This window comes from Thermobia domestica, chromosome 1, assembly GCF_964235325.1.
Source record: "Thermobia domestica chromosome 1, izTheDome1.hap1.1, whole genome shotgun sequence".
NCBI classification, from domain to species: domain Eukaryota; kingdom Metazoa; phylum Arthropoda; class Insecta; order Zygentoma; family Lepismatidae; genus Thermobia; species Thermobia domestica.
In genome coordinates, this window is record NC_137454.1 from 187,668,562 (window position 1) to 187,696,058 (window position 27,497).

At 36.0% G+C, this 27,497-nt stretch overlaps 1 protein-coding gene across 1 annotated transcript; it reads left to right on the top strand.

Moving 5' to 3' along the window:
* The first annotated feature begins 985 nt into the window (after positions 1 to 985).
* LOC145675861 (uncharacterized) lies at positions 986 to 6,410 on the top strand. Its single transcript, XM_081746674.1, has 3 exons — positions 986 to 1,939; positions 2,093 to 3,320; positions 6,322 to 6,410. Exons 1-3 carry the CDS (start codon positions 986 to 988, stop codon positions 6,408 to 6,410), a joined length of 2,271 nt encoding a protein of 756 aa, XP_081602800.1.
* Positions 6,411 to 27,497: the final 21,087 nt, after the last annotated feature.

Sequence of the window (27,497 nt, forward strand, 5' to 3'; positions counted from 1 at the left end):
ATATGTAGTTCAATCAACCCCTACCTCCAGACAAACGTTGAACTTTTCAAGGTTTCGATTGTGGATAGGAATGAGATCGTTCAGTTAACGTCCCATGATTATGATTTTTAGGCAAAGGGAGACGAATGATTAAGGCGACTGAATGACGATGGAATAATTGATGGAATGAGAATGTGGGAGAAGACGGGAACCCCGACAAAATCAACAGAAACTATGTTGACTACCACGAACTTGGCCGGAGATCGAACGTGGACCCCACGTACCAGAGGCAAGCGCTCTACCACTGAGTCACCGTGGCCCTCCGACTTTGGATAGGATTTGCTTCACTGACACGATCGGTCTTTAGATACAAACTAAGAGGCATTGCAATATTATTCAATTTATCTATCAAACAAAGCATTTCTATTGCATAAAGTACAGACTGCCTGTAAAGTAGAATTAGTGTTTTCTTAAGATATTGGTTGAATGACCTGGTTCTTAGGTAACGGATTGAGAGAAGAGAGCCTGTGGACCTGGTATCATAGTCACCTAATCTAAATGCGTTGGGCTTTCCAATATGAAGTATTTTTAAGTGTAAGATTTGTACTCTGGAAGTTTGGAATCTGAATAATCTCTGTGAAAAGATAACCACACTGTAACAATTCTCTTAACCCTTTCATGTTGAAGATAGCTCTGAGGAACATCTGGAACTTATGGTAAAGTGTTTAGAGAATGGTGCTAAACACTTTCAACTCCGCCATTGCCGGTCCCAAGCCCGGATGAGAAAGGAGGAGGGTTAGGCATTAATTCCCTGTAAAACAAGAAGTCTGCAGACCAACAGCCAGACAAAGGTGAGCGTGAGCACCTAAAGAAGGCAACCCCTTCATCACGATAGGATACTACGGGCTGATAACTCGTATGTCCGAAATCGTCAACCATCAAAAGAACAGGAAAACAGAGAGCCGGTTTGGATGATCTGATAACAACAAGGCGAGGATTAGGATATATGAGAATTGGAACCTGGAATGTTCGAGGATTAACAGGAAAAGAACAAGAACTAACAGCAGAAGCAAAGGAGCTAAACATGAAAATTATAGGAATAACCGAGACCAAAAAGAAAGGACAAGGTATAGAAAACATAGGGAATGGGTATACTTTATTTTACTCAGGAGTATCAAAATTCGAAAGAGCAAGAAGAGGAGTAGGTTGTATAGTACAAAAGGACATTATAAACAGAATACAAGACTGGGAGTTTGTGAACGAAAACATAATGACACTCACAATCATATTAGATCAGGAAGAAGATAGACGAGAAAAAATAGTTATAGGGTACGGACCAAGTGAAGATGCTCCAGTAGAACAGAAAGAAGTATTTTGGAACACATTACAACAAACAACAGACAACAGCAACCTATCAACAATAGTAATTGGAGATTTCAATGGAAGAGTTGGGAGAAACTATAAGAACTATAATGGGCTACTAGGGCAATATGGTGAAACAATACAAAACGACAACGGAACAAGAATCTTCGAGTTTTGCGTCGGAAACAACCTCGTAATAACCAATACAAAATTTAAACACAAAAATATCCATCTATATACAAGAGAAGAACCATCAAAGAAAGAGAAATCTATAATAGATTACATATTAGTGCCTAGAGAAAAATGGAAAGAAATCAAGGATGTAAGAGTTATGAGAGGACCAGAAATAGGGAGCGATCATTATCTTTTAGCAATGGAAGTAATAGTTACTAGAGAAGAAACAAGAAAACCAGCCATTAGAAAAAGGAAAGTTACAGAGAAAATAAAGATTAAGAAATTGGCAGAAGAAGACTCTAGAAGAGCATACACACGAGAAACAGAAGAAGTATTCGAAAGGTTACTACAAAAAGAAGAAATAGAGGACGTAGAAGAACTTTGGGAGCAATTTAAAACAACAATCATAAAGATAGCAGTGCAGGTATGCGGGAAATCCAAAATTGGGGGATCGCAAATTAAAAGAACAGCATGGTGGAATGAAGAAATTCAAAATGAAGTCAGAGAAAAGAAGAAAAGATGGAAAAACTATCTATCAACGAAAACGGATAACGACTATGAGAGATACAAAGAACAGAGGAAAAAGGTTAAGGATCTAGTAATAAAAAGTAAAAAGGAAGCTTGGGAAGACTTCGGGAAAAGATTACAGGAGAATTATCAAGGAAACTTAAAGTTATTCTATGGTACACTAAAATCAATGAGAAAAGAACAAAAAGAGCCAATAATTAAAAGAATATATGATAAAGAAGGGAATATATTGGTTAAGGAAGATGAGATAATAAAAAGATGGGGAGAATACTTCGAAGAAACACTGAAAGAGAAGGAGGAACCAATACAAGAAAGAAATAGGAGAGTCGAAAATATAAGGCAAAAGTTAAGGAATTATGCGCATAGAGGAACCGAAAAACAGTCACAAGAAGACGACAGACACAAAACAGAAAAGACGGAAAATAACATCCAACAGGAAGAATTGGAAAGGGCAATAAAGAAAATTAAAGCCGGAAGAGCATCAGGACATGATGGAATTGCTCCAGAAATGATAAAGCATCTAGGTACGTTTGGAAGAAAAATGCTGTTAAAGTTATTTAACTTGATTTGGAAGAAGGAACAAGTACCCAGTGATTGGGAAATCGCAGTGATAGTACCCATTTATAAGAAAGGTGACAATAAAGACTGCAATAACTATAGAGGGATTTCGCTCCTGAGTACAGTAGCTAAAATCTTTGCAAGGATTCTTGATGAAAAACTAAGGAAGGAAATCGAACCGCAACTGGAAGATTCTCAAAGTGGATTTAGACCAAACAGAAGCACACAAGATCAAATATTTTCGCTGAGACAAATCATAGAAAAAGGAATAAATCAAAATAAAGAAATACATCTTTGCTTCATAGATCTAACGAAAGCATTTGATACCGTCAGAAGAGAAGAAATATGGAAAAGCCTAAAAAATAGGAATGTAAATAGTAAGTTAGCAAATGTAATTCAGTGTTATTATAGACAAACAAGGAACTACGTCAGGACATGTAATGAAACATCAAAAGAATTTTACACTATATCAGGAGTAAGACAAGGCTGTGTACTCAGCCCTATTTTGTTCAACCATGTATTAGATGACGTTATGAAGGAATGCCGCAAGAACAACAAATGGTATGAAGTAGGCTTCTGGAAAATGAAACCAATAAAAATCGCAGAATTAGCATTTGCAGACGATGTAGTCCTAATAGCCAAATCAGAAGAAAATTTGAATTTTAACTTAAAGTTGTGGGAAGAGCACTTGAAAAAGAGAAATTTAAAAATAAACATAGGCAAAACAAAATCGATGATAATTTCTAAAGAAGACAAAAAGCACCACATCAAAATCAGAAATGAAACAATAGAACAAGTGGATAACTTCAAATACCTCGGAACCTGGATAAATAAAGAAGGAAAACTAGACACAGAAATCTCAAACAGAGTAGCAGCTGCAGGAAGATGTTTTAATGGGTTAAAGACACAGCTCCTGAACAGGAAGGAAGTAACAAAAAGAACAAAAACAACAGTATTCAAAACGATATATAAGCCAATATTAACATATTCTTGTGAGTCTTGGACCTTGAGTACAAACCAACAAAAGAAACTACAAGCAACGGAAATGAGATTTCTGCGAAAAATAGAGGGTAAAACTAGAAGAGACAAGATAAGGAATGTAAAAATAAGAGAAATGCTTAAAATAGCCCCATTGGAAGATGAAATACAGAAAATAAAGTTGAGATGGTTTGGTCATTTAACAAGAATGGATGAAAAGAGAATAGTGAAACAAGTATACGAGGCAAAAGTTATAGGAAAGAAACCAAGAGGAAGACCGAGGAAAACATGGCTGGAAGATATTCGAGAAATCGCAAAGAACAAGAAGGTTCCATGGAAGACGGTGCAGACAACAGCACAAAACAGAGATGGTTGGAAAGCTCTCTGGAAACCCCTCTACACTGGAAGGTAGAAGAGGACGGCTTAAGTAAGTAAGTAAGCTAAACACTTTCAATTTTGTCCTGCCAATATCGTTACTTTTACAACAACAACAACAAAAAAAAAAAAGTTTGATGTTCTATATCGTTAGTTTAATAGCTAACATTCGTGCCTTTAGTATATGTCTCAGATTCGATTCCAGGTTGGACAGTTTCAAAAGTACTAAGGTGATTCAAATGACATTTTAAACCATTTTAAATCGTAGTTCTCGTCCTATATAGTCTTGTTGCTCACAAAGGACGTAAGCAGAAATCAATTAATTTGTAGCCATCCTGTAGCAGTGTAAATCTTTTGACACATTTTCATTTACAACCACCAGGGACCAATGGCATGGACATGTGATCCAGTTCTCTTGTGTGTTATATAATGTGGTGGAGAACGGCATATACTGTGAGGATTGATCATTGCATGATGATCAATGCATCCGACAACTCTGCATCGAGTTTCAGCCTTTGTCGTAATTGAGGTCCATGTTAGTGGTCGGGACCCGTTCTTCATAGCATCGGTGCTGCACAAGGACGTAAAACATAACAACTCAAACTCAAATTTTCATTTGGGGGGCGCGGTGGCTCAGTGGTAGAGCGTTCACCTCTGGTGTTTGGGGTCCCGGGTTCGATCCCAGCTCCCGCCAATTGAACTTTGTGGTGGACAAACACCATGCTCGTGGGTTTTCTCGGGGCTCTCCCGTTTCCTCCCACTTTCTTCATTCCACCATTTCACTCATCTCTCATCATCACCGTCTCCTTTAGCCTAACCGGCATAACCGTGGGACGTAAAACTCAAAGATTTCATTTCAAATTTTCATTTACTACGACAACATCTTTCTGGGGCAGTATCCTTTGATTGATTTGACACAACTTTCTACTTTTCCTTATCCTGAGTCTTTCTTTTCCGTATACCTTTTCCTCTCTACTTCTTGTGTTATTTGGTCCTATACTTCCATCGCGTTCGTCCTGGTATTTCTCCTGCTGCCATTCCTTTCATAGCTAACAGCGTGATTCCTTCGTATGTCGTAACGTGTCCAATCATTTGTTCGTATTGCGGTGTAAATCACAGTCGAGAAAAAATTGTGATCCTAACATACATTGGAAACAGTAATGTGTGATGAATTTACCCTAGGAGGGATAACGTGGTGTAAATCACAATCGAGGAAAAAAGTATATCTTTTATTAATTTTCTCATACAGATTGAAGGACCAGAAATTTGGTTCTTGATTTTTTTTAATTAGAAGAGACCAGAAGTTCCCAACTAACAGCGTGACTTCCATAGGTGAGTGGGTCATAGCAGAATAGTGTTAAGAGGAATTCAACCACTACACGATTCATACATACATACATACATATATATATATATATATATATATATATATATATATATATATATATATATATATATATATATATATATATATATATATATATATATATATATATAAACTGCCGTAGGTTAGCTTGAGGGTTCAGTCAATTTGATGGAGAAGCTTCCAACAGTCGTCTTAGTTGGAATCTGTACTGTACATCTTCCGAAGTCTCCGTCATATGGAGATCTGACTTGGATCTCTCCTGCTCATCAAATGTTGGATCTTCTGGTCTCTTCTGCCAAATATAGAATCCTTCTCTTTTCCTAGAATATGGATAAGTGTCTACTTGTAGTTTTTTTCGTTTTTAGGGAAAAAGAAGAATTGTCACTTACTTTAATATTTGGCAGAAGAGATCACAAGATCTTTATCATATTATCGTGTATAAAGTATTCGTATCACATGAAAATGTGTCGGTTGGTTGCATTTTTCTTAATGCATGCTACAGTATCTAAAAATCAATACATCAGGGGCAATTGCCCCCTCCAAGAGTTGAGGAATACATATACATCGATTGTCTACTAATATACTAGTACAAAACGTGAAAGTCTTATGGCGGTGGTGCTCTTGCCCACTTCAAGCGAAGTCTGAAGTGGCCCCCTGCAATATATAGTCATGCGTTTTCGCACACTTTTCAGAGCAAGAACTTCATTTTCTTTTTTCTCTTCGTTTTTCTTTCTTTTGTATCTAGACTAAATGAGCCACTGAGTAAAAAAACATGTTATTCCGTACTTCCTTTGTCCCCTCATAATACTTTGAGATTCTTCATTATTTTTTTCTCTTTTAGCTTCTGCAAATACATTCAATGCAATCAAATACGGATTACGAATTAATCCTGACTCAGATTGCTGGATTTTACATGAGTGGGCGTCGAAATTTATTTACTTCCTGCTTTTCATTTGGATAGTTATTTATCCGTATATGTGTGTGTTGTCTCTGATTTGCAGTTGTTTATTTGGAAACCACTGAATCTCAGCGTGGAGGTGTAAACATTCTGTTTTCTCGAGCAAGCGAACGGGTGAACGCAACGGAGTAACAACACATGTCAGTAACATATGGCGACAACAGTGATTACGAGACACATCTTTTGCAAGTGTTTGAAAGATGTTAAACACGATCGAAGAAGAGAATATACTTCCTTGTGGGGAACCTTAAACAGATCCAGTATGTCACTTGCAATAATACGGTTTTTTTTTTTCCCTTATGCTTTAACGTAATATCTGGATAAGTTTCATGTTGTTTGTAATATGTGGAACGGCACAGTTATATCATACTGTACAAAGAACTTTCAATTTAAATTGTTGTAATGTACGTTGCGATTTCGTTGTTTGCTTGTTGAAGTTATAGATTCTTTTTAAACACCTAGGCTATATAAGATGTGCATCTACAGTTTAAGATGTAATCTTAACTAGAGTAATGCATTCAGTTCTCTCCCTCATGGTAATATGGTTAGAGTGCTTGCCTTTGGCGTGGAAGGTGCGGGTTCGATTCCCGATGTAAACTCATGTAGTTTGGATTCCACGTTAAGCTGTAGGTTCATGTCTCATATAGCCTTGGTGCTGAATGAGACGCTAAAGTTCAAATCAACCAGTCTCTTACACAGAAAATCGAACCCGGAACCACGTGCACGAGAAGCCTGCACTATTCAGTAGAGCAGAGGAAAGATTATTGTAATGCCGTATTTAGCACTTATGTCTTTACTGTATGTGGCTCCAATTTCAGTTCCGAGTGTGTGTCCAGATTTCTGAGCATTGGCCCAGTACAAAATTGAAAATGTATCCGTAAGGGAAAGCTGTTTTCACTTGAAGCCAAACTTACAAACTAAGTTGTTTCCTTTCATTTATTTTGCTAGACTAGTTTCTCAAGTTTAAGCCTTTTTACGACAAGGAAAAACATTATTGAATGATATTTCATTTCTTCCCCTGAAACATCTGAATTTTTATCAATTGAGTGCACTAATAACGGGACATACGCCAGCAAGTATATTGTACAGGACAGGCCATTAAAGAGGTTTCAGCTCATTTTGTACTCACCTACGATGACAGGAGAAGTAATTTCAATTGTTTTAGCTCATTTTGTACCCACCTAGGACGATAGGAAAGGCAATTTAAAAGGCTTCAGTTCATTTTGCACACATCTAGGTCTATGTGTGTATCTTGTTGCACTTAACCTCGCACAAACATAAAGATTGCAGTAATTGCTAAGAATTTCATATTTTCTACTAGTATTTCGGTGTATCACTGAAAATCTTAGCTTTGCTTAAGTTGGCACTTGTTCCGTTGCACAGCCACTAACTTCAATTGGCTATTCTAAAATACAATTCTCATTAAAAAAGGACAACGTACAAGTTTGTGTAATTGTAATATCCTGGAATGTTATACAACCTTGCTTTAAAAATGTGTAATATTGGTTGTAGAAAGACAAGAGGCACAATGAAAATTCCTTTATGCATAATAAACGACAAAATTCCATCACGCTAATTCGTAATAGTAAACAGCCATAATAATAGATGCTGCTACTTGCACTATCACTTGCCTACTGATGCTAGTAGATGGCACCACCTGCGGTATTATTGTGTTTAACGAAGTCCTTAAATAACTATGTTAGAAAAATCGGTATCGAGTTTGGGGTGATTAGTAGACAAAGACAAGAAAATGAATACGTTTTTTAAATTTGAAAAATCAGAGTTTTAATTAACCACGATTTGTCCCGTAGTGTATAGCTGCGAGCAGGGACGCACCCAGAAATTTTTGTTGCAAAGAATGCAAAGTTTTTTATTTTATTTGGTGGGAGTCTAGTGCGTCTATGTGGTATTGATCTTGGGTTATTCTGTACCCGAAAAGACGATATGCAATTATTAATTACTGCCATCCATATTCTCAGAAGAAGATGATAGGACTAGATTATTTTTATAAGAAAATGAAAGAGTACCAAGGGAACCAAGGTTGGATTCCATCTTAAACTTGAAATTCACGTCTCATATATCCTCTATGCTGAAAAGGAAGGCTATATTTCAGTCACTCACTCAATCAATTTAACAAAATTCTTTGAATTTTTTTTCTTTTACTGAGACCCAATAAATAACATTAGCAAATATCAGCAGTCTTAGTAGACCTTGCTTTTGTGAAGTCGACAGATTATTGTCTGGTCCTGGTTGCTCATCTCTCTTTATTCATAAGTCAAAATATGGATCAAACGAATATGAATCTTCTGTCACCATTTCTCATCTTTATTACTTGTTGAATTTTACGTGAAACTACTGTACTTATACCGGATTCCATCCTAGCCCGTCAAGTGGCTTTTGTGGTTGACAAACACCGTGTTCGTAGGGTTTCTCGCTGTTCTCTCGTTTCCTCCCACAATGGGGGGCGCGGTGGCTCAGTGGTAGAGCGTTCACCTCTGGTGCTTGGGGTCCCGGGTTCGATCCCAGCCCCCGCCAAGTGAACTTTGTGGTGGACAAACACCGTGCTCGTGGGTTTTCTCGGGGTTCTCCCGTTTCCTCCCACTTTCTTCATTCCACCATTTCACTCATCTCTCATCATCACCGTCTCCTTTAGCCTAACAGGCATAACAGTGGGACGTAAAACTTAAAGATTTCATTTCATTTCATTTCGTTTCCTCCCACAAACTCATTCCACCAAATCTTCCATCATTCATTTGCTTCGACTATCCGTCTTCCTTAGTCTAAACGATATAATCATGGGACGTTAAATCGAAATATTTCGTTATCGTCTCCGTTAGATGAGTTAAGTTGATTTTGAATTTAACGTCCCTTTCAGCAGCGAGGCTATATGAGACGTAGACCTACTGATTAACGTGGAATCTGAACCACATCAGCTCCTGCTTGGAGTCTAACGCAGATCTCCCACGCCGCATAATAATGGGGCGTTAAAGTCAAATAAATAAATAAATAAATTCTATCGGAAAGTCTTATCTTTCCCCACCCAAGCAAAACCTCAAATGATATTGCTAACGTTATAAAAAAAATATTGTATGCTGCAGCTCCAAGTAAATTATGAGATTATTTCGTTAGATAACAATATTATATAATTTAACTTAAATTCGTAACCGTAACCATCCGTAAACACGTACTTATTTGAGTATTATTTGACAGAGTATGATACCTCTAAATTGTAGTGGGACAGAAGAAAACTACCTGCACAATTGTCATTTCGAAATATATATATATATGTTTTAACGAACCGAGCAACACTCTTGTGGTTGAGTGCACAAGCGACTATAAAACACAGTTCATAATGTTTCATATCAATGGTTCATGTGTGCGGTTAGCAATGTCAAAAACTGCTATATTCACGCAACAAAAATGAGAGCCGTAATTGTGCAAATGCACTAAGCGCATCTGGATCAAAAGTAATTAACTCTCGAGAGGTAGAACGCATTAGAGCACATTAAACGATTTCAGTTTTTAACTGTTCTCTCTCACTTTTCTAGTTTTTTTTTTTTTTTTTTTTTTTTTAATATAAACAGGACGCTGTTTATCTGCATTTAAAGGGAACGAGATCAAACTCGTCCCAAATGAAATCTTTGGTGAAGAACTGAAAACAGCTATAATGGATCGCAAACCACAAGATAAACAGAAGTAAAAATAAATATGTGTACAGTAAGTGAGTTACGTTTGATATTGTGAAACTACGATGGACTTTCAAACAGTATTCTAACCAGAACTAATAGATTTATCAGTTTCCGTTTCAATTGAGGGAGAAAGGGTGGATGGAATGAAACCTATCCTTGGGATGATGAATCTATATTGAAAAAATATCAATTCTCACTACCTCTTACAGTTTTTACTGGAAGGAAGTTCAATCTTAAAACCGGAAGCAATCCATTCCTACTATTGTTGTTTTAATAGAGAGATTAAAAATAAGATTGAACCTATTTTTTCCTGCATGAACTTCATATCAAAGGAACTTTCCCTATCTATTACCGTTTTTACTCTATCGGATTAATATTGAAACTGGAAGAGGTAGATTTATACCACTTCCAGTTGGAATAGATAGACAAGAATGAAAGTAAAATATACGCTTGGGACTCGAAATTCATAACTAAAAAGCGTTCTCGTTATTTTATCTAACATTACCACTTTTGCTCTATGAGAATCTAATCAACCTGGTTGACATGGTGGCTCAGTGGTACAGCGCTTAACTTTGGTAAGTGGGGTCCCTGGTTCTATCCCCGGCCAAATAAGTTTGTGGTGTGTGTCCGTGTGTTTCCGTAGGTTTACACGAGGTACTCCCTTTTCGTATCACATCCTTATTCCACCAATTCTTCCGTCATTGTTCACTTGCCTTAATCACGCGTCTCCCTTAGCCTAAAAGGGCATAATCATGGGACGTTAAACTGAAAGATTTCATTTCATTTCCTTTTCAAGATACAAACTGAAAGATGCAGTGTATTTCAACCACTTGCGGTTTTACTAAGAGTAGTAAGTTCAGAAAAAGGGTATATCCTTGAGATAGAATGGGAATGCGGCATAGGACCGACACGGCACAGGATCGACACGGCATACGACCGACAATTCAGCCCAAAAACCTGTTTCGGTCCTGTGTCGTGTCGATCCTGTGCCGTTTCGGTCCTATGCCGTGTCGATCCTATGCCGTTTCGGTTGTACGCCGTTTCGGTCCTATGCCGTTTCGATCCTACGCCGTGTCGGTCCTGTGCATGTAACCCTGGAGAATCCATATAAACAAAAACATTTCTCACGATTTTTAAAATTTTCTCTCTACGAAGATTAACATTGAAACCGGTATTGGTAAATTTTGTACGGCACCACTTCCGGTTAGAACACACGGATAAGACCAGAAATGAAACATATTCGTGTCACGCTGAACTCAATTAAAGAAACATGTCTTTGCAGTCTCTTACTGTTTTTGCTCTGAGACTTGTCTAGAGACGGAGGGCGGACAGCAGCTCTATAAGACTTCCATTGCTTATAGGATCACATAATGAGGTATCATCATCATGGGTAACGATGACTTTAATCGTGGTTATTCATATACCATATCCTATACCTGGAATATTGGCCTCTTCTACTACCAATATAGCTTACTTCATTCATAAATATAAGTTCCATGTAATCCCCTTACCATCTTTAGCAGAGTTAATTCATAGCACAGTTTGTATGCCTAATAAAACCGTCACAATCATCTTCTACTTATAAAAAAAGATAAATTAATTCATAGTTGTATGGGGGAGAAAAATTTTAAAAGTAAGGGTAGAAATAAAACACAGCATTTGAAATATTTAAAGGTTGACTTTTTTGATTTAATTTGGTCGAATAAGACCAAAAAAGTCTTACTCGAATTGATTTTATTTGTATTCTATCCTTACACAACACAGAAGTTAAGAAAGGAGAGACTTACTGTTTACATGTGCTCCGAACTATGAACAGGATTTGATTCGATGTAATTAACAAGTTCATACACTATACAAGTTAACGTCGCACAGTATTGGCCCTTGCCCTATACACTGTCAGCTTCTAAGAAAAATAGGTTATAGGACTACTACACATGTTCCGATCCTAGATGAGTCGTCTTTTTTTGCTATAAATCAAGACTTATCTACTGAAATAAACAATTTCTACAAATAGATTCTAGATTATTGAAATTGGCTTTTAAAATACTGATGTTTAAGCAAAAAAAAAAAAAAAAAGTAGAAACTAGTGACAGCTTATTTATTTATTTTCGTCTTCTGAAAATTTCTGTTTTTGGATTTTTACGAGATTTGTTCGGTTTTTTACTATTAATGCTTCAATGTTATTTATGAATACGATCAAGGCCGTGTTTACTTAGAGAATCAGAAACCTTTTTCCATATTCATAAATGAGATTTAATTTAAAGTATTTAATGCGTTATTTTTTATTTATTTATTGCCCAGATCTCTGTTTTTTCAATTGACTGAAGTATAATATCCTGTTCCAGCAAAAAGATTATATAAGACGAGGCATATTTTTGAATGTGGGATCCGAATCATTACCTGGATTTGTATTCGAGGCTGGCATCCCTACCCAGAGACAAAATCCATTACCACCTGCAAACAAAGCACGAGTATCAGTTACTTGGCCATGAAAGAGAACCACAGATCTTGTATATCTTAAAAATTTCTCTCTCTGTTTTGTTTAATTGAACTAATCTTTAGAGAATTAAGAACTACATTATTAAAATTTATCTAAGTAATTTTCTAACATTTTGTTTGTAAAACAATATTTACAAACCATATTTACGATGGTCCATGTTAATCAGAGTCAACAAACAAATAAATCTCATTATGAGAAATCTTTGTACGGTTATGGTGAAATAAAAGAAGACAATTTCTTCATCCTAAACAAGATGTACTAGAAACTTAACTATAAATTCATTTCAAATGATTAATAATAATTAAAGCGAAGATTCATGCATTATAACGATAAAAAGAGCATCTAATGACTCAGACAACGTGATAGCGAGGGACTGATTGATGGTTGAGAAAACTGTTTTAGAGCATGCAAATTATGTGAAAATGGCTAAAAAAAACTTTCTTCATTTCTTTACGAGCAATCTTCATATTTGAATATTACGAAATTGTGAGACGTAAATGCATTTTTTACTATTCTACTTATCCTGAAGGGTACACATGGAACTCAGAGCGAAGCTTTGGAGATTAAGCTGGAAAACAACCCAAATAAAATGGAGAGGCTATTGTTGGCAATAACCGTACAGAAGATAACACTTGTCTGAGGCGACAAATAAAAGTGACAGTTAAATCGTATATAAGGGACACGAAATGGAGATAGACAGGGACACAATGTAAGAAGTGAGGAGGGCGAGACGGATCAAGAATCTCGTAAACTGGAAACCAACTGGAAAGACAAACGGAGATGGGGAAGAAAAAATAATGTCCTGGGGTGGACGTCAATGGAAGAAACTAGTATAAAAACACAGATAAAATGAACTTACGGGGATTTTCCCTCGACATCAGCTTGTGGAAAGCAGCAAATTATGATGAGTATAGAATGAATGAATATTTTAGTTTCCATTTTCGAGAGATTTTATTTCTGGTCTATCACCCAGAAAAAGACGATGAAAACCTTTAATAAAGTATGAGATCATCGACGTTCTCACAACTTTCGGAAATTGCAGGACAAAATATGGACAGATATAGTATAATTGGTTTATTTTCGTTGTACCACGAAGCCTATAAGACAGTATGGTATCAAACTAATGGCCTTACTCCAACTGTCACTAGTCTATTGAATCAAAGGAAGAAGGTGATTATGGTGACAACTACAATAATGTTAATGTAACTCTTCCCTCCAAATCCCTAAGTGCCTTGCAAATTAAATCATGAGTATTATTTAGTCTTTTGAAACTTAAGGTTCTCTTCCCCCCCCTTATCGTAAGATTTCAAGTGATCTCTGATACATGTGTAATAGATTAAAGTCTTACAATTTTACCCTAACATACTGTAACCATGCTACAAAATACACGGACTATTATACAACGTTAAGATTGAAAGAAATTATGCAACATTAAAAAGAAATAGAATTGGATTGGCAATGAATCTTTTCAGTGTGAAATATATTCGAATATTATCCCATCCCGAATATTAATATTCCGTTATCTTCTCGCATTCTATCGTTTTTAGTATGCAGATGCTGTCTGTCGCCCATTCTATATCCAGATTCTTCGCCCTGCTTTTTAGCGACGGGGACAAATGGTCCTGTTGTCGACGTCTCCGTTTTCGGCGCTCATTATTCATTCATTCTCTCTGGTGGCCCAGTCAGCCATATTCTTTCCTTCTTTCTTAACCTCGTTAGAGGTTTTGTATCTCCAGGTGCACATCTAAGTCTCAGTCACCCATATCACCGTCAGTTATCGCCTTTCTTTCTTTTCTGACTTTCTTAACCTTAATAGAGGTTTCATATATTCAGGTGCAGACTTTGATTCAAACCTTATATCATTGAGACAACTTGTATTATCATAGGCAATCGTTTTCTTTCTTTCTTGAGAGATCTTATAAGATTTTGTTAATCCTCAATAGAGATTTTATATCTTCAGGTTCAAGTATATTATTGAATTTTATTATAAACTAGCGTAGCTGGGTTGAAATAACAACTTAAAATGCACAACTTCTTATTTCATCTACGAAAACTATGGATTCGATACTGATATCAGTCGTTTTCGATTATATATATATATATATATATATATATATATATATATATATATATATATATCCCTCCCCAAGTTTCCTGGCTGAATTTGGATTTAAACGGCATCGGAAGTGTCACTCTTGATCTCAGCGACCCCGACAACTATGGATTCGACACTAACACCAGTCATTTTCGATCATTTTTAAATATCTTCTCCCTCCCCCTCCCCTAAGTTGTACCGTCAAAGTGAAATGATAAAAAACATCCCAAGCACCAACCTCATCTATGTTGAAAATTTGATCGAGATGGGTCGGGTGGTTCAAGAAATTGTCACAAACATAGTAACTTTCAATTTTATATATTAGAATTAGATAATTGTTTTGAAATAAAGTAATTTTAATGTAAAAAGAAATAAAAACAAATATGAATGATGGATTATGTTCAAAAGAGGCGGATGAACTATATCATATATCTTGGCAATTCCCCATGACAAACCACGACATCCAATAAAAGAACAACATTCATTGTCTTCGTTTTCTTCGTAGAGGCAAGTGTTCACTGACCAAACCACTTTTTACCCTACAGATTGCTTAGTTGATTCGAGTTTAACGTCTTTTTTCAAAACCAAGGCTGCATGAGATGAGTTCTGTTATTCAAACTGGGGGTCGCGGTGGCTCAGTGGTAGAGCGTTCACCTCTGGTGCTAGGGGTCCCGGGTTCGATCCCATGTATGTTACATACGTCCATCTGTATGTGAGGTCCTGACTGCCAATGTACAGTTATTTCATTCGTACGGAAAGTACATTTATTCGGAGTACTTATACGGAAAATACGTATAAAATATACTTTTTCAATTAACGTTTGCTGTACAGTAAATCCAGAAACTACACGATTTACACATGTAACCTACGTTTTTACGTACGCAACATATGTTTTTTTTTCTCAGTGCATCGTTGTGATGACTAACAAATGGTGCGTGGCTCGCTAGTGATATAGTTAAATTAGTTGCTCACAAGGAATAGTTTCGATGCTTTTGAACAAACGGTAATTAAATCCACGCATCAAAAATATATTTGTGTTTTCTTCCAAATTTCGCAGCGCAAACTGCAGAGAGGATATAGGTTAACATTCCAGTATTCATTACAAACCGCTATTTGTTTTAGCTTTTCACTAAAGGGTTTCCGGATAAGGTGACCCTTTCCTCTGTTTGCTGCTTTTCTGTAATCCTTGAAGGTTTGTGACATGGGTGCTAAACCCAAGGGGATCGAGAGGGCCATCTAATACCAATGTTTGTTTGTGTCCCTTTAGGATCTGGATAGGTTTACTTGGATCTTTGGTTGAATATCTGGCAATGAAACTAACATAACCGAACGGCCTCTTCCAAAGTTATTCAGAAATTGGCGCCGCTACACTGTTTAATAACATGATCATGGATACACCCTGTATATCAGATGTGTAGTTATTTGCTGAAACTAATATGTTTATCAATATGAACGCCATAAAATATTATAGTGAAAGAATTTGCTGTACAGGTAGTCATTATTAACCCAGGGAAAGACAGAGTGATTTCACTGCTATAAACATCAGCATTGGTAACCATGAAAGTGAAATTAATGACAGCATTACCCCTTGAACTACTATCCTAAATATATATAATTTTCTTCAGTGAGAAAAGGACAGTCATAAAATTGAACATAAAGGAAAACAAAATGTATGTGGAAAAGCGAAAATAATTCTAAGAATATCTTTCCGTGTTCTGTCATAAGTGTACCAATCGATATGTTACCAGGAAGCAGACGTCCAGCCTGTGAACTTATTTCCTAGTAACACTTTACGGTCGTCTGTCCATCATTCGAAGAAATGGTTCGATTACGTTGATAGACCATTTCGCGTTTAACGTGCTGCTCAACCCCGTGCATTGGTATTTACCTCCTATGCATAAGAAATAAACAACATGCGAAACAGTTTTGGCCAAGTCGCTCTGTGTGTTGTAGATTATAGGTTGTTTCCTGTCATAACAGTTGATGAAAGGACAGAAAATATTAAAATCGGGAACACATACATAGTTCTAAGCGTTATTAACCAGTCGGAGGTATCAATAACTTTTAATAAGATCAAGCCAAAAGAAATGTACGGTATATTAACAGATCCATTCAAAAGTTTTATAATTATTATTCTTAGCACTTTTATTGTTTATAATGACAGCTCATTTATGTCAGGTGGTGGAAAGAAAGGGACAAGGAGGAACCATACATTTATTGGAATTTCCATTGTATTTTTTATCCAAAATAACCACAGAACTAGTATTTAAAAAAGTATTGTTAAAATAAGTACGTAATTGCAATGAACATAGGACATCTGCGTAGCTTCCTTTAGAATATATGTGAAAGTTGATTTTCAATTTAAAGTTTTTAAGATCAACTAAATATTTAATTAAAGATACTATTCTAGCAATTACCCGAGGAAATTTTTGGGGAAAAAAGTAAGGTGGACGTATTCGAGAACCAAATATGGTCTCGACAAGTAGAATACGTACAAAACAATCAGGCGCGCAAACAGGAATTTTTGTTAGGATGGGGTCCAATATTACAAGCCAGTACGTCTATGTAGTATTGAACGGGCATTATTGTACACCAGAAAAGATGATAAGTAATCGAGAAAATTCTTCAAGCTATATTTTCAGAAAAAACAACAACTTAGAACTAGATTGTTTTTATAAGAATATACATGAAGTGTAAGATCAAATTTTCATGCTACATCAATTATTTTCCTGATAAACAAGTAGTCTATGGTTTTATTCCGAAAGTGTATAAGTGTATGTATATGGAATTACGAAGTTTTGGGGGAAGGTCCGGATGTGGTAGGTCCTACGCCCCCCCAGTTCGTGCGATTCTGCTCGTCTCTAAAGGGCGCTATGAATAAGTGATATCTCATGTGGGAAAGAGTATATGTTTCTATTGGAAGATCTCTGTCTTGTATCTCATCACATCTGTACTCTCGTCTCGAGAATAACTATAGAAGCAACCGATCACGAGATGATACCTACTTCCCCATTTGCATTCGTGTATCTGATACACATTTGTTTGGATATCCAAGTGGGTAAGGTTCTGAACTACTTCAGCATTAGTCAGTCTCAATTAGTGAGTATGTAATTACATCTTCGTTATACAAGATATGAATATACCAAAAGTATTTTGTTTTTCACGGTTACAAGTTACATCATCATAGGTATTCTCATGGCCGTCGCGTGGCTTGTAGGCGCCCGGGTCGAGAATTCCCAGGCGCCCCCACCCCCAGTGTGCTACGAAAAACAACCAGAGTACTCCTAGATTTAAATATGAAATGTAAAATAAAAGAATTTTGTATTATATCAACTTTTAAAAGTGAATGGAAAATGATTATTTAAAAAAATGTTTGCCGGACACGACAACGATTTGTGCTGTTGACATTGTAATGGTTGACAAGGACGTATTCAGTATGGGATACGGACAAAATCTCGCGGCCGAAACATCGCCGCCCAAAATCTCGCCGGCCAAAACCTCGCGTGGCCAAAACCTCGCCGCCCAAAATCTCGCCGGGCCAAAACCTCGCGTGGCCAAAACCTCGCCGCCCAAAACCTCGCGGGACAAAATCTCGCCGGGCCAAAACCTCGCGTTGCCAAAACCTCGCCGCCCAAAATCTCGCCGGGCCAAAACCTCGCCACCCAAAACCTCGCGTGGTCAAAACCTCGCCGCGAATGAAACTTTTCTTTAAAATTTACCCAATGAGTTTCTTAATATGCAATTCCACATTACAAATAATAATAATAATAATAATAATAATAATAATAATAATAATAATAATAATAATAATAATAATAATAATAATAATAATAATAATAATAATAAAATAATAATAATAATAATAATAATAATAATAATAATAATAATAATAATAATAAGAAGAAGAAGAAGAAGAAGAAGATACAAAAAACATCGTGTGCATGGGCTTTCTCGGGTTATTCCCGTTTCCTCCCACTTTCTTTATTCGATCATTTCCTTCATCCTGGTCATCTACGTCTCCTTTAAACTACAGGACATAATCAAGGGACGTCGTAAAAACTCATATATTATTTCATACTTTCATAAATATTATTAGATTTTTGTTGAAATTTTAAGTTTTTGGATGCTCCAAAGTTCACGAAACTAACCCCGTTATTTGTCATTGCTTTCCTTATGCAGACTTTCTTTCCCTATAACCAGTTTAAAAACATCCTGTTGCACTATCTTCACATTGAAATCCTCTAATACAGAAATAGAATTTTCATATGGTATCGCGAGACTTGGTCAAATACCCGTGATACTTTTTCTGAAACAACGTCTTTTATACCGTCATCCTTATCATCTGTTGGAACATTTACATTTTGGTCAGGCGAGATTTTGGGTATGGCGATATTTTGGGGCGCGAGGTTTTGGCCCGGCGAGATTTTGGCCCGCGAGGTTTTGGCCAGGCGAGGTTTTGGCCCCGCGAGATTTTGGCCCGCGAGGTTTTGGGCGGCGAGGTTTTGGCAAGTCGGGGTTTTGGCCCGGCGAGATTTTGTCCCGCGAGGTTTTGGGCGGCGAGGTTTTGGCCAGGCGAGGTTTCGGCCCGGCGAGATTTTGGGCCGCGAGGTTTTGGGAGGCGAGGTTTTGGCCAGGCAAGGTTTTGGTCCGCGAGGTTGTCGCCGCGAGGTTCTGGCCGCGAGGTTTTGTACCCAAACCATTCAGTATTTCGATTCGGGGACACCGAAAAAGGGGGTTTGTGAATACCCCACCCTTCAAGTACACTAGGTCTGGCAGTACCCATCGAAACCTTTTGTAAAGATTTAGCATTAAAATTGCATTGTAATGATTTTTATAAAAACTGTTTTAAATTTAAACCAATATAGAATAGCGTAAATTTCAATGTTATTAAGATGTCTTTTTTCATTTTAGTAGGGAGGTATCCTTGAGTCCCCTCTATGGCTGCGTCCCTGATAGTTAATAATCAAAGTTGTTGTATGAGGTTAGTATAGAATTGAAGAACTGAAAAGATATATATTCTGTTATTGATTGGAAACTACGTACTGGAACAGTTGTATTTGTGATACTAACTAGTTATTATCAAGCGGTGTTAAACTAAACAGATAATTGTAGTATTGCAGCTATTGTGGTATTACTTGAGCATTTCTTGGACGGAATAGGAATAAAGAAATGTTATTGAATTCTACTGAAGTTTCTTCAGTCTGTATCAAACTGTCATACGGATAAGAAGTAGTAGGAGATCTCGGTCAGTTTTCCAAGATAAAAACTCTTCTCACAGAGGGCTGGAGAGAGTTCCACTAGTAAAACACTATAAAATGTTCCTTGTAATTAAAAGTATTCCATCCAAATTTTGTGTCTAATTTTCTCACAACTTTGTTAATGCGATTTGATTCGCTTGTGTTCTGAGTGCTTCATATTATTTCTTTAAGAGCTCTGGTTGGAGTATCAACGGATTTAGAAATTTGATTGATTTCTATTCATATGTTCTCTGTCAGCAGCGAGGTTGTATAGGACGAGACCTACAGTTTAAAGTGGGATCTGAAGAGTTGTAATGCGTTCAATACTATCTCACCAAAGACACGTGCACCCTTCATTGGTCTAGGAAGGAGAGCAGGGGAATTTATTTAGTGGTTGCGTCATGGATCATGGGGGAATTGACTCCTATGAATCACTGTTAACTTGAGGTTACAAATATATATAAATACACAGAGTATTTCACAATGCTTATTTCTTATTTCAATTTTGTTTGTTTGTTTGTTTAAAGATTCTCTATAAGACGGAGGTTTCTGTCCAAACTAGTCATAAAATGCGGCCTGTTGTGAGAAATGCTAAATTATATAAGGAGTATGACATATACGAGAAATGTTATTCTGAAGAAGTAAATAAATGATATTCTTTTTGCCTTATCTTTTTCATATGTTAAAATGTTACAGATAAATGTTCATGTAAATTATTAATGTAACTACGTAACTTATAATTGAATAATAAGTACAAAGACTAAACTTATTCAAAATTTTCACGTGCAGCCTTCTTGGGAAATGGTGACTGTCAATGCGCCTTTAAAACAACAACAACAACAAAAAAAAAAAGTTTCCCCATACCTGGTTTAAAAGATCAGTTTATTCACAGATTAATTAACAAAATTTCATTTACATCCTTGCTTTTCTAGATATAGCTACCTATATTTCTCTTACAAGCGCAAAATAAGTCTGAATAGTTAAACACCGATTAATAAAAAAAATTAAGTAACTACGATGTAGGCAACAGTTATATCACATAATCGTGCTTAAAGCGGAGGGGGAAGGGAGATGTTTTCAAAGGATAGATGAAATGAAATGAAAGTTTTGAGTTTTACGTCCCACGGTTATGCCGTGTGGGCTAAAGGAGACGATGATAGTGAGAAATGAATAAGTTGGTGCAGTGAAAAAAGTGGGAGGAAACGGGAAATCCCCCCAAAAAAAACATGAACACGGTGTTTGTCTATCACAAAGCTTATTTGGCGTGAGCTGGAATCGAACAAGGGATCCTACGCACCATAGATAAACACTCTACCACTGAGCCACCGCAGTGACTCAAAGGATAGGTGACGTGACTATTGTTTGAAACCATTGGCGTAACTAGGATATTTTGCAAGGGGGCCCATGACAAGAACAGAAAAATGACAATATTGTATATGTTGCTGAACGTTTCAAATGCCCTGCATAGAGTGGGCAAAGTCTTCGTATGGTACTTCATTATTTTCATCAGAGTGTTTGTGTCTGATGAAGAGGACGTTAGGTCCTTGAAACTGTAACACACTGTAAGTATAGTTTTTAATATATTTCATTCTGCTCTGGTCAGAACTGTGTTTTTTTGTTAAGTTACTTATCCAGAGCCATGGAGTTTGTTCATTTTCATCAAATATCGTGAACCTCAAGAGGTGCAGTCTTGTTTTTTTTTAAAAAATGATCACCCATTTTCCTTTAGATTGCCATTTTCTGGCAACCGTAGGTGGGAAAATTCTAATACTTTGGTTTTAAATAAAGATCTCAAATGGCCAATGAAAATCCAGATTTGTTTGGTTCCGTTCTAGCCGTAGGCCAGAGTAAAGGAATTTTCAAAAAGAGATGAGTGACCAGGATTTTTGAACAAGTCTGTAGAGTAAACTGAGAACTAACTTGAATCTCAAAATTCAGAAATAATCTGAGACAATGCACAAATCGCACCAAGATGACCACCTGATTTTAAACTGTAACGACATAAAAGCAAGTTGTTGATTTTTTTAAAGACTTATTCATATTATAAATAAGTACTTGAAATGGAGACGAAACATGTAGAAGATAGAAATATAAGAAGAAGGTATAAAGATAGTAGTATCTTCTAATCATCCCACCCTTCTCTTAAACTGAGATTATTGTGTCACTCTTACTCTCAGCATCTTCTCTTGATCCAGCTCTCGACAACTCTTATTTTCTCACCATAGTTCACCCACATCATCTGATCTTAACCTCGTCCTCATGAAGGCAATATAGCTTTTCAAAGACGATTGACAATCTTAGATTTCCACAAAATCTAGTAAATCTTCCAGTATTGACGTTATAGAGCTTCACTGAAAACAGTAAATTTTCAGGTTTTATTCTACTACGCGAAGAATTCTCCTGTATAAATTCTGCAAGTCCTCTACCTTCTCAAAGTGTCATCAAACAGAGATGCTAGCTAGGAATACTGCTAGCTAGGTGAAACGGAGATGCTAGCTAGGTCAAACTAAAGCTAGGAATAAATACAGGATGAGAGCTCGAAAGATCCCCCTTTCCCGTCAGAGGAAATAAACCTTTCTTCTTCTGAAAATGTAGCCTGTGGATTTTTTAAATATGCTGAGCAATATTTTCTTTTGCCACATGAAAAATATCTTTCCTCCCCCGCACAATTGATTCCGCCCTCTCCGCTTGGGGTTGAATATGTTTCAATTCACCACTGCATAAAATAAGCATGATGATATGGGAATACACTTTGAAATGAATAAATTACAAATTTTGTAGCCGCATTACTCATACTTCATATCTTCTGCTTGAATATCATTTCTGCTTGACAGAACTACGAATGTGGAATATTATGGTGTTTGGCCCACGTGGAAAGGTTCGCCTCATCGGTAATTTCGGCCTTTTTATTGTTTTTTACTATTTATTATTATTATTCAAAAATTTTCTTGTACGCCTTATATCTGGAGAATTACATATAGTGTAGCCAAACCCAAATTATCACTTAACTCAGTATGATGTGTTTATTCCGTAGAAAATACGAAAACTCGATTTAGGGGCCATTCAAAAATTTTGTGGCCTCTGATCCAAAAAGTAATTATTGGCCAAGATTGCAATCTTTTGATCCATTTTTTTGGTCTTGTTTGTTTGTTTGTTTCTTTATTTTTAATATGTTCGTTTTTACACATACAGTCGTGATGATAGGCAATTTCCAAAACCTGATCTTATTTGCAGCTTAGGGTGCATGCAAGGTTCTACGCCTAAGTTTCGGAGATTTGCGGAATAGCAAAATAATAATAATAATAATAATAATAATAATAATAATAATAATAATAATAATAATAATAATAATAATAATAATAATAATAATTCAAGTACTCCCCTATTGCCCTTTAAAACATAGATTTCGCAAAATCTCGTCTTATCTAAAGCCTGAGGTGCCAGAGGAATATTTCCATAAAATTTGTTGACGAGTGAATCAGTCAGTGGATATACTCTCTCTCTCTCTCTCTCTCTCTCTCTCTGTATATATATATATATATATATATATATATATATATATATATATATATATATATATATAGTAAATGTAGTAAAGAAAAATCATCAGTAGACCTATTAATAAAACAAAAGTGACCAAAGCACCAACTATACGTAGTAATACTTCTGTAACTGTTTAAGCAATGTAAACTCGCCTTCATCAGACATGTTATGGAAGATTAATCCAGGAATAACAACTTAAATATACACAGAAAGTGGGAGGAGGACACGCCTATTCCCCGCACCCAAAATACAAGTAAAAACAAAAATCCGATGTATAGATGTATAAATAATATTCGTCTATGGATTATGTGACAAAGAAAGTGTTACATAATCGGCAGGTTTCCGATTCTAGTGTCGTAGTCAGCAACCTGAGTATGTTATCTGTGTTTCTTGATCAGAGTTAAAATCTCCACATAAAAGAAGGAGAACTACCAAACTGACTAATCAATGCAAAGGCCAAACTGTTGAAGCTAGAAACTTGAAATTTGTACAGTGCATAGGATTTGTGACATCACTAAGGAAGGAGTTTTTGAAATTCGGACTGAAAGGAGAGAAGGAATGGGAGCCTTTATTATACTAAGATGTCCATGTCTCGGAATTCTTAAGTTGTTTAGACACATGAAATTATTTTTAAAAAATAAATTCGTGTTTCATTGTTTATTATTATTTATTATTTGATCTAGAAACGAAGAAAAGAGGTGGGAAGATAAAAGGCTGAAGTTACAATTATTATAATTAGATATCCACATCTAGGAGTCCTTTAATTGTCCTGTTATTGTAATTTAGCAGAAATGTATGAAACTTATTTATTCTTGTTGTTGGAACTTTTATATTAACCTTGGTGTTTTAGTCAAGTCTTATGTAGTAGTCTGTGTCTGTATTATTTTGTAGATGTAAGGATGATTATTCGTTTAAGAGGCCTGTAGAAAAATTGAGGACATTAAGCAGTCAGAAAATATCGTAGAGAGGTTTTTGTATTTATTTAAATTTAACTTTACCCGCATTATTGTTGTATCAGAGACTTAACGGAACTGCGTTACAAATCTGTTCAGTTCAAGTGGTAGCTATTGTCAGAGTTCATTTTTTGTACGTAATGTTAATGTCTGGGATTATCCTTTTAAACATAAATGTATTACAAAGCATGACTGTACTTTGATAATAATTGTAATGAAGTGCATCCTACGTATTAGTGTTAGTATAAACATTGCTTTATAATACTCACAAATGTGAATTAGAGAGTTTAAGGCGGATCCTTCGATTGTTGAACTTTTAACAACACTGGGAAAACACGTTTGGGAGTTAAATTCATGAAAAACATGGAAGTTGGTATTTGGACTATACATTTAAAATAATTAAAGGCGTATCTCGCTTTATAGGCCTATCTCTCTCTCTCTCTCTCTCTCTATCTATCTATCTCTATCTATCTATCTATATCTATCTCTATCTATATCTATATCTATAGAGGAACTGTACCAAAAGTGGGCCTCCATTTTGTTTTTTCCATATATATCTAAGAAAATATGGATTAGAAAAAAATGGTATTCAGGCAGAAAATAATATGATATGTAATTGCTTTGCTTGTTTCTTCCCATCACAATCAAGGAAAAAATGGGCTGAGAAAAAATGGATTTTCATATGGACTACATTTTCGGCATTCGAAAAAACTGTTCCAAAACCGGGCCCCTTTAAATTTAGATAAATTACCCAAGGCGAAAACCTGTATTACTTTAAATGAGTTACGTGTTTAAGCTAAAACAACATCCTAAACACTGGGGCTTGAAATAAAATGAGATATGAATGTTTAAAAGACTTTATTGGAAGAAATTGAAACAAATTCCGAAAAGTAAAGAACACATTAAAATTGAACTTAAAACTTAAATATTCCACATTCTAGTGGCGAAAATGCAATCTGAAAGTCTTTTTCTTAACTCCAGCACAACCTTTCAAATAGATTAAACTTATAAACTGAAAATGTCTAAACTTAAATATTCCACATTTTACTGGCGGAAATAGCAAATCAAAATGTCTTTTTTTTTTTTTTTAACTCCAGAACAATTTTTCATATAGACTAAACTTGAAGACTGAAACTTTCAAAACTGAAATATTCAATATTCTACTGGTAGAAATAAGAAATCTAAACATCTCTCTTTCTCCAACCTACTTATTTGGCATTTAAAAAAAATCCTCAAACTTCAGAACCAAAACTTCCAAATTAAACGTGATAAATGAAATGTTTCATAAAGTTAAGATTTCTACTAGCAAAAGTCATAAATATAATTGACTTTGTCAGTCTCCTCACAATCTACATCGGAACACTAAGAGCACATGACACAATGGACCCAGAGTTCAACTCTCGTATCACTCGAAAAATTTTCAGTGCAGAACATGCAGGTGGCATCGTCATCCGTGGACGATGTTTTCCCAGGTGGAACGTTTAAGTTGAGAATATTGTTGATGCTTCCTTATATCAGAGATTGAGCCACAATCAGAATCGTCTTCCTTGGCTCTTCCTTTCACCTTCAGCTGTGTCTTTTACTTTCCTGGATCATAGGATCTTGATAATGATTTGACACTACCATGCCCTCGACCACGATATTGTGTTATTAGTTTCGGCTTTGTTTTGGGCATTTTGGTCCTCTTGAAAATTGTAAATAAATTGCACGAATTATGAGAATTTGATATGAAACATATCTTTCACTTTTGCACAACATAGTAGGGGCTCGCTTTAGGATTGACAAGGGAGCCCACTTTACGACCATACATGTTTTTACTTTCGCTGCAAATAATTTGTCACTCCTACGTCTAAATTACTAGCTAATTACATAGAACATACCTCTTACCGTTAAGATTAAACAAATAAATAGTTGGCTCACTTACCTCTTTACTAACTATGGAAAACAATGCTTGCTCGTCGGAACTTCAAAACTTCCCACTGCATGAAAACTCGTCAGATGTTGATTGCAGAACAAAGGATTAACTGATCAACACAGGAACTAGCGCTGCATGCAACAGTAACGGTAAACTACAATTCAGCTTATTTCTAGCATTCTACGCCAATACCCGGAGCAGCAATTGAGGGGGTCCGCTTTATGGACCCGGGCCCGGGTTTGGTACAGTTCCTCTATATATGGGCGCACAAATGCTTCCTTTCGGAGTTACGGGCTGCCAAAAACATGAAAAAATGAAATTATATATATATATATATATATATATATATATATATATATATATATATATATATATATATATATATATATATATATATATGACGTACAAAGGAAGAGAAAGTGGTTGGAAATTCAATATGGAAGAGGTGAAATGGGCTTGCAATTATTATAAAAAGATATCTTGATGCAGAAATGAAATTTGGTATTGGGTATTGTAAAATAATTAAATACATGGTTCAACATGTTTTGGTATTCGATCTACATGGGATGAAGTAGTTCTTCAGTTAGATGTTCATGCGAGGTGTTCAAGTTTCGTGCAAGTTTTTTTGAGTTGAGACAAATTCTATTTTAAAGCACAGAAGAAGGAATGCAAAATATTACTCGCAGAAACAGACGAGGGTATTTTTTAGTGTACATATAAAATCCAGGGCCGTTGTGGAGGGCAAGGGGTCAACTACCCCTCAGGAAAGCTCTCCGCCGTTCGAGGGGGGCCCACTTTAAGACAAAATTTTCTTACTCCATATGCAATACGAACATGAAATTATAACAAACAGGTTCACTACATGACATAAACAAAACAGCACACAAAAGGTAAATAAAGCAAAAGTGATTCGTGGGCCCATTTGAGTAAAAAATGTCTACTATTAGGAGCCTTAGAAATAGTCTAATATTTATTCGTGTGGCTTTGAGATTTGTCAATATTGTCTCTTTATAATTGTATTGTATTGTATTTACTCCATTTGAAACCAGGATACATTTGGTATTCAGAGGGTTCAGACAATCCCTCTTTCTTGTTTCTAATACACTTTAGAAGAAGGAAACATGTTACACTATTTAATACACATTATTGCAAAGATAATCTGCTACGCTGTAATATACTTTATCCACCAGGAATCTCTTGAATTTCTTTTTAAAAACGTTTATATTTTCTTCATTTTTTATTTCTCTGGGCAGCTTATTGTATATTTGTACTCCTATATGGCTTGGG

Bases quoted from the DNA above. Each gene is read 5' to 3' on its own strand.
- LOC145675861 (XM_081746674.1), top strand. From the start codon at position 986: ATGAGAATTGGAACCTGGAATGTTCGAGGATTAACAGGAAAAGAACAA. The intron at 1,940-2,092 runs GTATGCGGGAAA...TACAAAGAACAG, and splicing joins TCATAAAGATAGCAGTGCAG to AGGAAAAAGGTTAAGGATCT. The intron at 3,321-6,321 runs GCAAAACAAAAT...TCTGATTTGCAG, and splicing joins AAATTTAAAAATAAACATAG to TTGTTTATTTGGAAACCACT.